This window comes from Astyanax mexicanus, chromosome 15, assembly GCF_023375975.1.
Source record: "Astyanax mexicanus isolate ESR-SI-001 chromosome 15, AstMex3_surface, whole genome shotgun sequence".
In the NCBI taxonomy this organism is placed as follows: domain Eukaryota; kingdom Metazoa; phylum Chordata; class Actinopteri; order Characiformes; family Acestrorhamphidae; genus Astyanax; species Astyanax mexicanus.
This window is the reverse complement of record NC_064422.1, coordinates 11,311,288-11,329,901: the sequence shown is the minus strand read 5'-3', so window position 1 is coordinate 11,329,901 and position 18,614 is coordinate 11,311,288. Positions and strand designations below refer to the sequence as shown.

General features: G+C 39.4%; 1 protein-coding gene across 1 annotated transcript in view; it reads right to left on the bottom strand.

The window, feature by feature from the left end:
- Positions 1–379: 379 nt before the first annotated feature.
- Positions 380–18,614, bottom strand: part of LOC103037172 (heparan sulfate glucosamine 3-O-sulfotransferase 3B1) — a 36,880-nt gene continuing 18,645 nt past the window's right edge. Inside the window, exon 2 of the mRNA XM_022685450.2 lies at positions 380–1,391. Within this exon, the coding sequence (XP_022541171.1) occupies positions 773–1,391 (619 nt within the window). The 3' untranslated portion in view covers positions 380–772. The remainder of the gene's footprint in view (positions 1,392–18,614) is intronic.

Genomic DNA, 18,614 nt, shown 5'->3' with positions numbered 1-18,614 from the left:
TGCCAGTAAAAGGTCAGTGGCAAACCCTAAGCATGAATGACACCATGAGCAGCAGCTCCACCTATTGATCCATCATCTATTGAGTGAAAGGAACATCTGATCAGCTGAACAGCCTGAAAGCACTACTAAGTAGACAACCTGTCAATCAGGATTGAGACACGGATCATTCAGAAGCAAAAAGGCAACCTCCGCAGTGCAAAAATGACCTGCTAGCAACTGAAAAACGATGGAGAAACACAATCTTTTTTAAACTCCAACCAGAGATAACTAACCTTCTCAAAAAAATTTAATAAAATCAAAAATAAAGGAGGAAAAGATGTTTGTTGCTATTGGTCTGTGAACGCTCTGTACCCGTAACACAGTGTTTTTTTTGTTTCGATTTTCTTTTTTTTTTTTTTTTTTACTTTTCCTCGTCCAACCAACTCAAAATTCAGTCATTGTAATTCAGTTAGTAACATTTGGAAGCACCATTTATTCAAAATGAGTTGCCTATCATAAGGGTAAAAACAAAAAAACAAATAACAGAAAAATAAAACTGTGGAATGTTGGGAAAACAAACAAAAAAAAGAACATAAATGTAAATGTGGGCCAGATGCTCTGTACAAATATGGTTAGGCAGCTTAGTGAATTAATTGCTTACAAATTAAAAATAAATTATTATAAAATAGATCTCTGTACATTTAACATATATATAGCAATTATCACATCTTTCGCCGATAGAAATACAGAGAAAAAAATAGGTTTGAGTGTTCTTGTAGTCTTTTTTTTACTTTCAATCCCAACCAAAGTTATGTCCAGTCATCTGGTAGAACTTCATGTTGAAGGGTCTGTAGAAGTCTCTGAGTCTCTGCACGACCTCAGGGTCTATGTTGGGGTGGGTCCGCCCTTTGGTTTTGCCCAGGCAGTGGGGCTTACTGCTGCCCTCAGCCTTCTTGAGGCAGGGGAAGCCCTTGGTCTGGTTGAAGTAGAAGTGTTTGTCCGTGATGATCCTCTTGAGCCCCAGGAAGTCCTGCACCCGGCCCAGCTCTCCGGCCGGGTCGCTGATCAGCCGCTCTCCGCTGACGAACAGGATCTGGCTCATGGGGAAGTACTGGAGCCAGTTGTCCAGGTGCTTGGCGTAGATGCCGATCTGGATGGCGCTCCACGAGGTGTCGATCAGACCCGTAGTCCTGTTTTTGAAGGTCAGGCTCTCGAAAGAGGGAATGTCCGGCCTCTTGGAGAGAGTCTGGGTGTAGTCCGAGATGGCCCGAGTGACCGGGTCCCTCACCACCACGATGAGCTTGGTTTCCCGGGACATGGCGTAGATTCGGGCTGGAGCCTCGCGGGTCACGAAGTAGCTGGGAGTTTTCTCCATGGTGATCTGACCTTCTAGTGTTTTGGGCATCAGGTCTCTGAAAGAGAGAAGAAGAAGAGAGAAAGAATGGTAGGTTAAGACAGGTATCTGATTACGTCACATACATGGAATATGCTGGACTCTATGGGAAAAAGCGAGAACGTTTGAAGCCAGACATCAGAGATGATAAGAAGTAGCACTGCACATTATACACTGATACCCTAATCCAGTGGGTCCCAAAACTACTGTTCTGTTTCAGAACTACTACAGCTCAAAGAATAACTTCTAAAGCAAAGACAAGAAGCATATAATACTCTTGGCTTCAACCAGAATGGTGGCTGACAAAGAGAAAACAGTAGCTGTATTCCAAAGTCTGGGCTGCAGACGAGGTAGGATGGGTCTTCACTAGAATTTAGAAAATTAGGGGTCTATATTGAGGTTTGAAACTCAAAAAATGTAATTTTTAATTTCTTCACAAAAAAAATATGTATAAAACAAACTTGGCTCACTTGTATTGGACACTACATTACATTACATTACATTTGGCAGGCGCTTTTGTCCAAAGTGACTTACAATACATGCACCATGAACTGTGGGCAACCAAGGGCTTCGAAGGATACCTCAGCTGCGTCCTTCAAATCTCTCCAAACATTGGCTTGACATTCTTGATTGTACAGTATACAAAGGATCCTTCACTTTGGAACAACCATTAATGGCATAGTAGCCAAGAAATTCTGTTTACCTAGGATACAGCCACAACTCAACAGTTTGAAACCAAACAAGTTAAGACCTCAGTTAGAGCTAACCCATCTCAAACACAAGCACAAGTCTTGAAACATAAAAAATGTAACTCTATATAGCCTTTCCTAAAGTTCTACAAATGCTCAACTCGCCTTGTATAAACCAATCCTACAATTGGAGTTTGGAAGCAAAGGACGTACATGTTTGTAAAAGTGATGGGGGGCTCGAAACTATTCTTATGGAAAAAAAACACACTCTTGGAAGCACTGCTCAAACAAAGCTAACACAACGTGACTTGCACTTAACGAGACAATTATTTGCTGACACAAATAGAAACGACATGCCGTCCTCTTAGGTCAGCACTGTAAGTGTTATGTCTGATTGCTTAGTGCGTTCAGACCCTCAAGTCTAAACCCTGCCAGAGCTATTTACACTATTAACCACTTAAGAGCAGAGCAAAGGCTAATTGGCTCTTCCAGCAGGGAGGCTGAGAGAGCCCGCTACGCTCTTGTTGTGCCCTTTCATAATCACACACTTTACAGATGAAAGTCTATCAGCCCTGTTCTCGGGGAAAGAAACCCACCGCTAACAGACTCGAGGCGGGGAGCGGGTGAACGGGATATGTTACATGCAGCCCTATAATCAACGGGTATTTGAGAACAAGTCTTTTTGAATGAAAAGTGAACATGAAGCATGGTGCCAAGTAGAGTCGGGTTTCAGACGAGGCCAGATCCTGAAGATCTGGGGGATTCATGCAGTAGTGGAGTGATAAGGGAGTGACTGTGACAGACCTTTCCACGAGTAAACATATATTCTAGGTAGTGCTGACCAATATATAGACATACATAGATATATAGATATTGTTATATTTAAAACTTTTTTAGCTAGATATAGAAAAATTTTATAATTGTAGGGTGGCAACCTATAACTATGTAGTAACTATGTAACTATACAAGTTACCAGTTACATATACCAGTTACAATATACAAGTTACCAACTGCATGTGAGTTAATTCCCAAATAATTACATTTTTGTAAAAACTGATTGGTTTCCAGAGAAATGAAACTCAACAGAATGCTAACTTATGCTTAAATTGAGTTGCAGAAACATCGTAATTAAAGAAACAGCATGACAATTTTATTCCAACATGTAAATATAAACATAAAAATAATCTAGTGGGGTTTGCTGTTTTATACATTTGTTAGTATTACTATTTAAACATATAGCATGCTGTTCTTGCACGTACACACTGATGCTTTAACATTATGGACTTAATTTTAAGGATTTTAACATATTATATCGACTACTGCAATGCCCTGCTAACTGGCCTCCCGGCCTGTGTAGTAAAACCACTCCAGATGATCCAGAATGCAGCAGCACGTCTGGTCTTCAACCAACCAAAACGGGCACATGTCACCCCGCTGCTCATTGAGCTCCATTGGCTACCAGTTTCCAAATTCAAAGCTCTTACTATCGCCTACAAGGTGATGACAGAACAGGCTCCTTCCTACCTGCACTCACTACTGAAGGCTTACGCTACCTCCCGGCCGCTGCGCTCCTCCAATGAACGTCGCCTCGCTTTGCCAAACACTCACACAAAGCAATCCAGACTGTTCTCATACAGAGTTCCCCAATGGTGGAACAAACTACCTTCCACTACCAGATCAGGAGAATCTCTCGCTATCTTTAAGAAACTCCTGAAGACAGAGCTCTTCAAAGAGCACTTACTCTCCTAACACCTCTAACTAACTAACTACTTCTAACCTCATTTCCTTCTTCCCCTCCTTCACTCCTCTATCCTATTATTCCCCTTTGACCTCCTTTTATCCCTATCCAAAGATGTTTTACCTTTAAACTTATTTTACATTGTACTTCATTATTGTAAGTCGCTTTGGACAAAAGCGTCTGCCAAATGTAATGTAATGTAATGTAATGTAATGTAATGTAATGTAATGTATATATCAAGGCATGTTTCTATTCTATTCTATACTAATTGTTATTATCTCTTTTTACTTTTTTTTGTTTGATACCAAAGAAAAATATAATTATAGGTTATATCTAATCTAATCTATTTCACTCTAAACTTCTATGAACAGATTGCATTGTTATATAATTATTATATCATAAGGTGAGTAACAGACAATAGACTTTTGGAGAAAACTGGTAAAACAAAAACCTTAGCAAAATATTAAAAAATATATATCACAAAACCACGCCAAAATATCCCATTGTAAAGAACTGTTTTTTCTATAGTGTTGTATAGACAATAAACATCACTTTTTCTCTTAGTTTCCAATGACAGCAACATTTTTTTCAGCCATAATCATTTTTTCTTCTTTTATCAAGTCAAATTTGATTATTTAAACAAAGCGATCATCTAAGCAGTAATTTCTAAGCTGAACTGACAGATCAACATCTACTCGAAATGTACGAAATGCAACATTCCCAGCATTCCCACAACTGCACACACTGTTCACACTAAACACTCAGTGAAGGGAATGCGTGACTCTTTCGGGCTGAAAAAGGTCTGACAGGTCTAGGAAGTCTCCGGTTCCCTTTGATCCTGTGTTCACTTCAGTGTTGAAGTAGCTGATTTCACTCAGACATCTACGCTACGACAATAAGCCCCCTTAGGGTATCGGCAAACACACACTTACGTACACACACACACACATGCAAACACACCCATACAAGCACACAAACACACACACACACACACACAGATAAGGCTTGTCGGCCTATTGTCCTGAGGGTATCAGGCGGTGTTGTCAGTGGCCGGGCTAAGTTACCACCTCATTGTGGAAAGGGCTGTCAGCGTCTGGTGTAATCCTGCTTTGCGTGTTTACACCCTGTGAAAGCAACACTACACTCCGCTTCAAGAGGCCGCAAACAATGCGTGAGTGGTATCTGCTTTCCCCACTTCACTAGCCCGCAATTCCATTTATCTGGCTCAGCAATCTCTTTGTAAATGGCTGGCTATTTGTACGAGTTGTGAGGAGCAAGAGTCGGATGATTAGAGACTTAGTTTGAGACTTTGTAGAACAGAACTGAACTGAGCAGAAACAGATACAGGGGTTGAACAAAGAAACTAAAACACCTGTCATTACTTTAGCGTGGGAGGTTTCATCATGGCTAAATTGGAGCAGCCTGGTGTTCAATCTTCATTAATTGCACATTGCACCAGTAAGAGCAGAGTGTAAAGGTTCAATTAGCAGGGTAAGAGTTTTGCACAGTTTTGCTCAAAATATTGCAATGCACACAACATTATGGGTGACATACCAGAGTTCAAAAGAGGACAAATTGTTGGTGCACGTCTTGCTGGAGCATCTGTGACCAAGACAGCAAGTCTTTGTGATGCATCAAGAGCCACGGTATCCAGGGTAATGTCAGCACACCACCAAGAAGGACCAACCACATCCAACAGGATTAACTGTGGACACTGTAAGAGGAAGCTGTCTGAAAGGGATGTTCAGGTGCTAACCCGGATTGTATCCAAAAAACATAAAACCACGGCTGATCAAATCACGCAGAATTCAATGTGCACCTCAACTCTCCTGTTTCCACCAGAACTGTCCGTTGGGACAATAAACAAGCGGAAAAATGAGATCAGGCAGAAACTACCGATCGCCTTCTGCCGACCCCTGTCCTATGGCATCATTAGCATTAGGATTAGCATTAGCACTGCAGTTGTACTGTAAAGGATGCTGCTCTCCAGGATAAGAGTGGATAATCGTTTGTTTGTTTTTTTTACTCTAAGATAGAGATTATCAAAGATAGAGAAATCCCGAAAAGAACCCGAGGTGAAAAAAAAAAATCCCACGTTGAAGATCCAACTCACAAAGCGACTCATCCGATGACAGAAGAGCCGAAAGGCAGAGCGAGGTGGAGCGATGATACAGTGTGTTTAATGGGAATCTGTTGGCAGATATGCATACACAGCTTCTTTAAAAGAGGAAGCCACTGATCCAATTATGATAATATCAGCTTGATTCCTGCTGTCTCACAAGGGAAGTGAAGAGAAGAGAAGAGAAACGGGAGAGAAACCTCATTAATTGCCCGGCGAAATGAACAGATTAGCTTAGCGCTATCTTACGCAACGTGTCAGATCGCACCCCAGGCTTGTGCTGTTGTTGGAGAGTGGTTTAGCACTCCGGATGAGACGCTCTTTAATTTCCTAATTTTGTCCCAAAGCAGAATAATGCTTTATTTGTTTATAGAGCTCTCGCAAAGAAGTCTGCAGGAAACATAAACTTGTTGCATGGCTAGCGCTCAGCTCGTAAGCTTGCGGTTTTGAGGGGAACACTTACTATTAATTACTAATTATCAGGGGAAGAGGAAAACAGCTGGCTTTGTGCTGGGTTTGTGTGTGAACTGAATGTGTGTATGGAAGTTGCTAATGAGGCGCGACAGAGAGAAAGAAAAAGAAAGAGAGAGAGATAGTGCCAACGTTTGCTGTTTTATTGTTAAATTATCCCTCCCTCTATTCCTTTCTATTCTACTTCCAGCAAAACCAACACACACTTATACACATGCACAGTCACTCACACTTGACCCAAACTTAATGATGTAAATGAGTAAAAAAAACGGAATCTATTCAAATTTAACCTCTAATGTAACCTCTAATTCTACTGAGTAAGAAGCTATGGAAGATCTTCTGGCTAAATCTTTGCTTGGATGGTGCGTTTGATGGCCTCATTGATGCTCAACTGATATTCAACTAACATTCAACCGAATGTCTATTAAATGCATATTAATTAAACACATAAACATATGTTGAATGTAAATAGAAACATAGAACATAACCCTAACTTTAACCATTAATCTAACCCTACACATAACCCTAAACCTTAACCCTTAATCAATCCTAAAATCCAACCCTAACCTTAACCCTTAATCAATCCTAAAATCTAACTCTACACTTAAACCTAACCTTAACCCTTAATCAACCCTAAAATCTAACCCTACACCTAATCCTAACCTTAACCCTTAATCAACCCTAAAATCCAACCCTACACCTAACCCTAACCCTAACCTTAATCAACCATAAAATCAAACCATACACGTAACCCTAACCTTAACCCTTAATCAACCCTAAAATCTAACCCTACACCCTACCCTAAGCTTAACTCTAAACTTTAAATCTAACTCTAAACTCAATGCTAAAATGTTAAGATTAGAGTTTGGGTTAGAGTTGGATGCTGGGTTACACTCAATAGAGAATTCATTTCCCTACTTTCACCTTTCAGTTCAATTGCATTTAATAGACATGCAGTTGAATGTTAACTAAATGTTGGTTGAATGTCCGTCAAGCATCATCAAATGAGGACCATCCAAGTGAAGTGTTACTTTTTGAAAGTCCTAAAGTTCTGAAGTTCTGAAGAGCACTAAAATGACTAAAAAGACATGTTCACCACTTTGGCGCCACTTGATGAAGATATTACAAGGGCAGGAGTTTTCTCTTTCTTTCTTTCTTTCTTTCTTTTTTGGGGAGAAAACAAGCAAATAAAAGAAAAGAAAAAGAAAAAAAAGAAGAAGAAAAAGAGTTCCGAGAGGAAAGGGGGTTGAGAAGGACAAGTGGGTGAGCTCTCGCAGGAACAATGCCCATTCTGGCCCATTTTGATTTATGAGGTGGTTCTTTTTCAGACGTTCTATCAGCAAACAGGCGATGCTCTGACACGGCGCCCTCTTTTCTTCATCCCCCACTCCTTCCTTTCAAGCGGAGCATTGTCCTGTAGTGATCTGAGAGAATGGAGGCCATGGCAGGGCCGGGGGAAAGGGGGAAGGCTGAGGACCAGAAGAAGAAAAAAAGCCAGAGAGGCTGTGGAGAGCCCTTGAGCCTGAAGTGGAGTGTGTGGCTGGAGTGGCTCTGGGGGAGGGCTTCCACTCCACACAGCCGGCCGGCGCTCGCTGCCAATATCGCGGGCTAAGATACTCTCCCGATCAATTATTCACCACGGGATTAGAAAGTGGATAGGCACGCTCGAGAAAGATTCACCTGATAAAAGAGGGGACACTCTTCTCAAATGATGAGGCAAGGTCAGAGAACATGCCACGATGTAGATGCAGAAATGTTTTCTGATCTGTTCATGCAGAGGTACTGTATTTTAGCTTGATTCTAGATTTTCTGCAGGATAAAGAAGAATGAAGGCTTATTCTTTACCTTTGGTTTTGCCTACTTTAGTCACTTTAATCTGCATCAACAAGTCTGTACTCTACTCTTCCTAAAAAAAGGGACTAAGGCTTTGTATTGGCAATAATTTGACGATATCTCCGGTTGACAAAGTCTTAGGATTCACTTGATCAAGATCGAGATTTTGGGATACTGTAAGCAAGACGATACAGTATATTGCAATTATTTATCCCATTGATATCATCTCTGAAACAATTGATTGCAATAATATTGCAAAGCAAGGCATTGTGAAACTAAAAGATCAATATTCTCTTATACGCTCCTCTTACGCAAGGAACTGGAAAAAGTCGGAGCATGCTTTACAAGTGTTTCCTCAACATAATAAGCACCTCAAGTGTGTTATAATTGGTTATAAATTTAGATAAAACTCAATCTAAAGTCTAAAGGCAAGAAATCACCAGAAATGCAGAGGGAGGAAGACCCCAGGATCACTGCTTTGGAAAGATTAGAAAGTTTAATTAGCTAAAGTAAAAAGTAAAAGTCAGCAGAAGTTGGATGTACCAGTTTTGCTACACCTACTGCTACTACTTCTTCTACATTTACATTTACGACATTTAGCTGACAATCTTATCCAGTTGTTCCTATTACAGATTTGGCCCAATGTAGTGTTTGGAGTCTTGCCCATGGTCTCTAATTGGTGTATCACAGTATAGTCGCCCAGACCGGGAATTGAACCCCAGTCTACCACATGATGGTGATGCTCATAAGCATGCAGTGGTGTTATCCACTGTCCCACACCAATGAAGCCCCTCCAACCACCTATAACAACAGTCCTATTACAGTTCTATTACCTCCAATTACAACCAAGCACCACACAGCCCATCACATCCCGCAGCTACGGCATGAATCCATTGAATCATTTGTTTTCCTGTGTTGACTTTTTCTCACAACTGCTGAAAAGCTTCGCTAGCAGATTGCTCTTTCGTTTCAGTAGCAGCTTGGACAGCTCTTTCTCAGTCGAGAGCCCTTCTGAGTTGAAAGAGATGCCAGAAAGAGAGATAAGACAGAAAACAGGCTCCCCTGCCTCACATGGCAACTTCAAATACAGCAATAAAACACTCCAGAGGTTTGCCTTTCCAGAGCGTCTTTTGAGAATGCAGCAGAGATAAAGAGAAAGAGAGAGAGAGAAAAAGAGAGACACAGAGAGGATGAGAAAGCTGTTATGGTCTTTATTTTTCCTCATGTTTTCCATTTCTTGTCCTGTTTGATTCAATGATTTGATGCTTTATGTCTTAAATAAGACACAGCACTACCGCAGCGACCTTCTGTTATAAGTTATATTTTATATTTCATACTGAGCTTTCAAGATATAGTGGCTGAGACTAGAAATACTTTGAATATCTTTATACATAAAGAAAACATTTAAAGAAGGTTTTCAGGTTTTTATGATTTATTTTGCCACGTTTTCACCATTGCATTAATTAAAACAGTCTAAATGTATTTTTGTCTTCCTTTTCAAATAAAAAGCAATTTCTAAACTAATTTTACTAATATTTTTAACCTTCCAACTGACGTACCAACCAACAAACCACAATACTATGTTTCTACTACATATGTTTTTTTAGCAGTGGTTTCCAGTCAAACCATGCAAAGGGCTTTTATTTTGACACAAGGGATGCAGACACAGCAATCGATTTCAGTAAAATCAACTACTAACGTTTAGCACATAATAGATACCAGTGGTCTTGGGTCTTTCAATAAAAGGACCAATCCAGTGCAATGTTGGATATCTCATTTAGGAATGTAGTGAATACTTGGCAACCAAAAAAAAGCATTTTTGTGTTCAGATTAAATGAATCCCTAGTTTAAAGGCCTTCTCCAGCATTACTCTTGCTCTTGATGACTAGAAGGACCAAAACCCTGTGCCCATTCCATGCTAATCACTTATTGCTATGGTTGAATTTGAAATGAAACTCTTTAATAACAGTCAAAAACAAGTTTAAATTCATAAAATTTTAAGAGTTCAGAAATCAATATTTGGTGGTTTTTAAACATGCATCTTGGCATGTTCTCCTCCACCAGTCTTACACAATGCTTTTGGATTTACTTTATGCAACTCCTTGTGCAAAAAATCAAGCAGTTCAGTTTGGTGGCTTGTGATCATCCATCTTCCTCTTGATTATATTCCAGACGTTTCAATTTGGTCAAAATCAAAGAAACTCATTATTTTTTATTTTTTTTAAGTGCTGTATAAGCTAATGCTGGTCAAACCTGTCAAACAGACCCAAAATCACACCAGGAGTCTTTAACCATGCTTGTGTTCAGTGTCTGGAAGGCCAAGAAGACAAAGTCCAGAACCGCAGAAAGCTCTCAGGTGCTCTAAAAGCGCATTCATCCAGTCGACACTGCAGTGTGTGAGGGAAGTGATGGGGTGTGTGACTGATACTTTCAAAGCCAGATAGAGTTCTCCGCATGCTTACCCTCTGGTCCCACACTCTGGCCTCTCTCCAATAATCAGGCTATTGATTACAGTGCCTTAACCCTCAGGCTAGCACAGACATGGAGATCTAAAGGGTTTGATTGACACTTCACCCGGCCAGGCAGGGCACACTGAAACACTTCCCTTCTCCCACCCCTCCCACTCGCCGAAGTGAAGGGGCTGAGGGCATAAAAGGGAGGACAAAAATCATACAAACGTCATTCATTCCTCCACTGGTGGAAGAAACCCCACTTTGTTTGATAAGATGGAAGGAAACATGGGAAGGTCTCATTAAAGCAAGATGCCCCATTACTGCAGGATCAGGTCAACAAATGACAATCAGCTCACTTTGGTTTGAACCACAGAGTGAAGCTTTACACTTAGTTTAATTGTGTTTCTCCATTTAGCTAGCATAGCCACTCTGCTAATTACAGCACTGAGAATAGAGAAGAGCATTAGTCTCAGGGTAAGTTTAAACAGCAGGTAAAAGTGGCTTAAATCCATTTTTTTAATTCACATTTATCTGAACATTTCTCAGAGCTTCACGTGAAGTTTCGGTTTCGTTTTCACAAATATTACAAAAGCTATCAAGGAGTTCCAGCATCTGACAGCTAATTTTATCCAAATTGTGTATAGAGGACATATTTTAAATTCGGCTATGTCCACTTGTTTGCTTTGAAACTTGATTTTTTTTTTTTTTTTACTTTGTTCTTAGGCTTATTTATATTTCTTTTTACACTTTGACATGCTTTGCACATTTTATTAAAGATAAAGAAAACAACTTCTCTTGACGACTGGAAGGTCTTGTTACTTACTTTCCCACCACTGATATGTTTCAGATTTTAAAGTAAAAGTGGCCCAAATCAGAAGTAAAGAAAAATAAGTCAGATTCACTGTTCAGTATGTGTTTAATTTTTTACTATTACTATTTGTTAAAATTGGCATATTACAGCTGTTTAATGACCAGTGTGTTCTTGATTTTTGTATTTTCATAAAATTTTCCAGAGGAAAAAAATTAATACCACATACAGCTTCGGAAAAACTTAAGAGTTCACTTCAGTTTCTGAATCAGTTTCTCTGATTTTGCTATTTATAGGTTTATGTTTGAGTAAAATGAACATTATTGTTTTATTCTATAAACTACAGACAACATTTCTCCCAAATTCCAAATAAACATATTGTCATTTAAAGCATTAATTTGCAGAAAATGAGAAATAAAAAGATGCAGAGCTTTCAGACCTCAAATAATACAAAGAAAACAAAAAAAATAAATTCATAAAGTTTTAAGAGTTCAGACAATGAAATTAATATTTAGTGGAATAACCCTGGGTTTTATTTACAGCTTAATTTCACACTGCTTTTTGATAACTTTATGCTGCTTTACTCTTGGTGCAAAAATTCAAGCAGTTCAGTTTGGTGGTTTGATGGCTTGTGATCATCCATCTTCCTCTTGATTGTATTCCAGAGGTTTTTAATTTGGTAAAATCAAAGAAACTCATCATTTTTAAGTGCTCTCTTGTTTTTTTCAGAGTTTTAGTCCTTAGAATTGTTTTAAATGCATTCAGAGTTGTAAAAGTAAAAGTTTAAGTCAAGGTGTTCCCAACTGTTTTTAAAGGGCAGAGTACAGATTATGACGTGTTTCTGTAAGAGAGAGAAGGCAGGTGGGGGGTCGGGTGATGGTGGAGATGGTGGTGGATGTGGAGGTGGAGGTAAAGGGGGTGGTGGTGAGCACTTTGGTGCTGGCTGTATGAGCCGGGGGTTAATGTAGGGCTGGGAGTAGATGGAAGCGGCAGCATGCGGCCACTTACTGCCTCCTGACACTTCATTTCCTGAGTGAGGAAAGCCAGACATCTCCTCTTAACCTGCATCAGCGGCCAAGCTACTGCAGTGTGTATCAGTGTGTGTGTCCTGTTAATGTGCTCGTCTACATCTCTTTACAGCTCTCTCTCTACAGCTCTCTCTCTCTCGCAAGTGTTTTCAAACTTTAGTGGAAGACCTAAAAACCTCTTTTATATCCAAAATTGGCTTGAATTTGAATAATAACAGAGAACTAGTTCATTCATTTCACATTTCAATGTGGTTTTAGATACATCTTTGAACAATCAGCTCTGGAAAAAAATAATAGGAGCGCACTTAAAAATGATGAGTTTCTTTGATTTCACCAAACTGAAAAACCTCTGGAATATAATCAAGAGGAAGATGGATGAACAAGCCATCAAACCACCAAACTGAACTGCTTGATTTTTTGCACCAGTAGTAAAGCAGCATAAAGTTATCCAAAAGCAGTGTGTAAGACTGGTGGAGGAGAAAGAACATGATGCCAAGATGCATAAAAACTGTGATTAAAAACCAGGGTTAAAACTTCTTTGTGAATATGAACTTGTTTTCTTTGCATTATTTGAGGTCTGAAAGCTTTGCATCTTTTTTCTATTTTTTTTTTTTTTTGTTATTTCAGCCATTTCTCATGTTCTGCAAATAAATGCTCTAAATGACAATATTTTCAGAGAAACTGATTTAGAATTGGTCATAATGTTTTGGACAGAATTACAAATTCTCTCTCTCTCTCTCTCTCTCTCTCTCTCTCTCTCTCTCTCTCTCTCACCCTTGCTATGTAAACCTCACCCTGACATACAGTAAAAGACACGTAATAGGTTTCCTCTTTAGAGTCGTTCTCAGGTGTGTGTAATCTCTGGCTGCAGCGTGTGTGTGTGTGTGTGTGTGTGTGTCTCTGACAGGTTCAGTCACCCTATCTGTAGCACACTCAGACAGGCTCTTTAGGAGAGTTTGTTCTGTGGGGATGAATAATGGAGGAATGTGGAGGATCAGAGGCTCTGACCTGTCTTTGTCCTAGATCTAACACTGACTCATACACTTCTGACAGACAGACAGACGGTCGTGCCTCTGGAGACGATTAGAGCCTGATGAACCTGCGTCAGTGCCGGCCGAGGCAAACGAGAGCCACGATCTGCCCTCAAGGTCAGCGGTTCCCAGCCTGGGTCCTCGAAGACCCTTGTCGAGCAGATGTGGTAGTGTGTTTTTTATTAATAGCTCTAATACAAAACCTTCTACTTAGGATTCTGGGTTGAAGCATTGCTTAAAGAACCTTTTTGAAGAATGTTAATCTTTAAGAGTCAGTACTTCAGTGATCAATGCACCGAATAAAACAAAACTTTAAAAAATCAGCTAAAAAAAAGAATTGCACTTAACTAACTTTTAACGTTAACGTTTTTTTTTTGTTGTTGTTGTTAAAAGTTGGTCTAACTGAATAATCTGTGTTGGCAGAATTAACAAATTGATGTAGGTAATGAAGTGTAATGGGATGGAGGGCTGTAGACTAGTAGCTCTCCAGCCCAGAGGGTTGTTGAACCCAACTGCACAACAGCTGATCTGAGCAGGGAAACAGAGGAAGAAGGAAAATAATTAAATAAATCAATAATCACATCACACCACTCCTCACGTGTGATCGAACCCGTGTCGTCAGGGTCGCCGTCCAATACACTACTGCTGCCTCGGCTAGTGAATTGGGACACGGCCGGGGACAAAACAACACCCTTATAAGGAGATAGAGAGCCCAAGAACGGGAACCCTAGCTGAGGCCAAGCCAACTACTCTACACTACTGCACATGCTCAGTTTGATTTTTTTGTTGGTCATGCTATTTGCATATTGGGCATGCCCTTCCACCTCTCTCTTAACATCAGTGTGTAGTCATTCCTCACGGAGAATTACATTTACTGTTGAATTATTACTGATTATTACTTACTTAAACAAACTAGCCATCCAAATGGTAAATCAATGCAGGCAGTCTGGGACACTTGTTCTGAGATCAGACATTTTTTGGCTTCATTTCTATTAAACTGAATGAAATGACAGAATGCTGTCAATGCATGGATTTAACCACTATATTCAGTATAGAAGCTCTATATTACTATATAGGAGAGCGAGTACTGGTTAAAGTGTATCAAAGCTCAAAGTGAACAGACAGAACTCAACAAACATATATAAATATACTGTAGAAAGACTGTATGGTTGTATGAAACGTGTGTATAGCGACAGATGATATCTGAAAGAGGATCACGGTTTCACGCTTCATGCTGTGGTGCTGTAGTGCTGCAGTGCTGTAGTGAACTCTGCCAGCCACAGTTCCAACCACATTTTCCTTTCTCTCTCTCTTTTAAGCATACACACACTCGCATTCCGACATATACACACACATATATACACATGCACACATACGCATGCATTTACAAACTCGCTCATAACCACACCACAGTGGTCTGTGTGAGAAGTATATAACAGCGTGCATAAATCACAGAGCGCTCATCTTCAATAACTTCAATGCATCTGCACCAGAGGCTACGTCAGGTTTATTTGCTGCTATTCAACACCTGGCAAAAAAAAATAAATAAATATATATATATACATATAAATATATAAAACAGCAGCCCGCTGTTCAGTGTCCAAGCGGCCACATCGAGTTTCAGCCCGAGGGGCGGCGTGCCAGCTGAGTGGAATTACTGGGCACAGGCCGGATGGCGAGCACTGCGAGGAACCTGCCATGTGCTCTAAATAAAAGATGCATACATGAAGGCGGGGTGGAGGTAAAGTGGCTCTTTGTTTGCTTTTTATGGCCAGAAGTTGAAACTGTTTGATTGCACATAGAGAATAGAGACTTCATAACTCATAACTTATACTGAAACAGTGAGTAATATGCTGTATTTATGAAGCAATGCTTTTATAATGCTTGCACCTGCAAAACACCACACTATTAATGATGCTTTAAATGGCAGTGCAAATGGCATTGTGCTTATTAAGTTACAAATAATGCTATATATAATGAAAAAGGCAATTAAATGCATTAAAGGCATGTATTGACTATATTGTCAATTTTTAATATTTGGTCCCACTTTATAATACGTGTCTCTTCTGTGTAGTACTGTGTAGTTACACATTAACAATCATGTAATAACAGTGTAACTACTGGTGAAGTATGCATTTTTTTACAGATTTATTACAGATATATATAGGTTATGTTATAGTGATAATTATATTTAGTGATAAGTTTAGTTTCCCACTCAAATGAAGTTTGAGATTTCTAGTTGGTACAACTGGTGGTGGTTTTCCTTAAAACTTTTTTAAAATTTTGAGTTTTCTCAACTTTTAATTTTTTTTTTTTTCTCATTTCTACAGTGTTTTAAAGCATGGCCAATGCAACTTTTCCTAAAAGTGAACCGCATGGACGAACCGTGCCAGGCACAAGTCACAGCTCTACGCCTAAATGATGCAGAACAGTTCAAATAAACGTTCGCCCACAAAGGGATTAAAAGAGACCTCAGATAATGGCCGTGTTTAAACAGTGAGAAAAGAAAACAGTGAAAAAAATAATGCCTCAGCGACACTGACAGCAAAGCGCTTGTGCCCAAGTCGCAGAACCAGCCGGGCCGACTGCGTGCGGAACGTCAACTTTCCCGAAACAAGTTCACCTCAGGAATGCAGCCGCGCACACTTGACTTTCCAGCAAGTTTCTCAACTCTGATCTCAGTACAGTCCTCACTCACTCTGTCCATTAATTACCTGACTAAAACGAGCCGGCAGATAATGGCCATTCACGCTAATCTGGCCCCGCGGTTCTTAGCGGTCATCAGGCCTGTGGTCCTGTGTTTGTCCTGCTGGAGTAATCCTCGGCTTACTGATAAGCCTGTTTGCCCTGAGTGTTTGTGCAGGGTGTTAACAGACTCCATTCACATTCCAATAGAGCCACGGACTGAACAGGCCTCCAGAGTGCCGGCACTATATCAGGCAACCGGAGAACGAGGGAAGAAGAAACGAGGGAGGGAGGAAAAAAAAGATAAAAGACAAAAGGCCTGGTGCCAAAAAGAAAAAAGAAACTAAAATACTGTACAACACCATTGATATTAAAAGTGGGTTTTCTTCCTTTTTATGATGTTTTTTAACATTGTAAATTTAATATTGAAGACTATTAAATATATTAAAGCCATACATGAACACAGAATTGGAATTGCGAACATTTTTTTTTTTAATTATTAAACCAGAATATGTTTTATATTTTAGATTCAACCATTTATTATTATTATTAAATAACTTCAGTTGATACATTATTAATTTTTACATGTTTTTAACTTATTGTACATGCTTATTATTTGTTGAGACATTACATAACCACTTAACAATGTTTATTACTGTTGTAAGTTCTGTTAATAGTGTTGCAAAGTACCAAGTTTTACCTTTATGCCCAATGACTCTCTGATATAATGATATATTTGATTTATGGTTTTAATATATAGCAATTTAATATAACTCTGATACAAAGTTAGATATTTAATATTTCAATCACCTGCATGTTGTGTTAGAAATAAATAATACTAAAAATACTTTGACATTATACTTTTTTAAGGATTTCATCATATTGTATAATATCATAAATCCTTATTTCTCAATTTCTTAAGCATATCCAGATTTTTATTCATATATTTCAGCTGTAATATAACATGACACAAAGATTTGTGCGTGATCTGCAAATTTCAAAGTCACGTTTTCAAAGCCGGGACACAAATCCCCGACTTCTGCACCCAAACACACACACACACACACACACACACACATAAAAAGCATCCTGTTATTATTGGCACACATTCCTGCCCAGCTGAAGTGCGTTTGAAGACAGGTGAGCTTTAAGCACGGGGGGATTTCCTGAGCTGAAACGTGGCGGAGCTGAGAGGAACTGAGAGGAGCTGATCTGAGCACAGCAGTCGTATCTCCTCTGAACTGATGCTTTTTCCTGAATTCCTCCTGCCACTCGTCCTCTCGCTCCTCCACCAGCCTGTAATTAACTAAACTTCTTCACACACAGAGCAAAAGCTATGATGATTAACCTGCTCAGATAATGCAGGAAGACTGACAGCAGCAGTCAGCATCTCCTCAGGACACATCCTGATGCTCTGCTATGTTGGTCTGGATGATAGTCTACATCAGGGGGGGCAAATTCTGGTACATAAAGAGACAAACTCAAAAATCTCAGCATAACCAGGACCAGAGAATGTTTGTCTTTTTTTTTTTTTTAAGTAGTTAAGATATACAAGGTTTATCACCCTCATTTCACCCTATATATGTATTTAACAATACATCTAGATACATTAGCTATACTTGTTAAATGTTAAATGTGTTTAGAAGGTTTTTAATCTTTTAGTCAAATCGATTTGATTGAACAAGACACCTGACATCTTTTTGGATGACAAATAGAGAGAGAGATAAAGAAAAAAATAGTTAGAAAGTGAGACACAGAGCAAGAAAGAGGAAAAAGAGACAAAAAAGCAACAGAGAGAGAAATAGAGAGACAGAGAAAGGAGACAGAAGAGTGGCAGAGAAGAGAGAGAGAGAGAGAGAGAGAGAGAGAGGGAGAGAGAGAAGAGACAGAAAGAGAGAGAGAGAAACAGACAAAGATATAGAGAAAAGAGACACAAATTGAGAGAGAAAAGAGTCAGAAAAGAGAAAGAGAGAGACAGAGAGAGATACAGAGAAAACAGAGAGACAAAACATGAGACAGAGAAAAGAGAAAAATACAGAGAAAAGAGAGAGGGAAATAGAGAGACAGACGAAAAGAGAAAAAGAGAAAAAGAGACAGAAAGAGAGAGAGAGAGTATGCATGCTGAGCAGTTTGGGTGATTCTCCTCTGTTGGATGTATCTGTAGTTTTGTACTAAAAGACATTAGATTTCTTCCCACTCCCTTTTTTTGGAAATAACTCATATCACTAAAATCACTTTTCTACATTTTTTTTTCTACACAGTGCTATAGTTGAGGTGAGGATGATTGGGAGGAGGGCCCATTTGCCCATTACGTTGCAGTGCATGCTGGGTATTGTAGTCCAGTGTGTTGTAAAATTGGCCTTTTTTATTACTAGAATAACAAAATC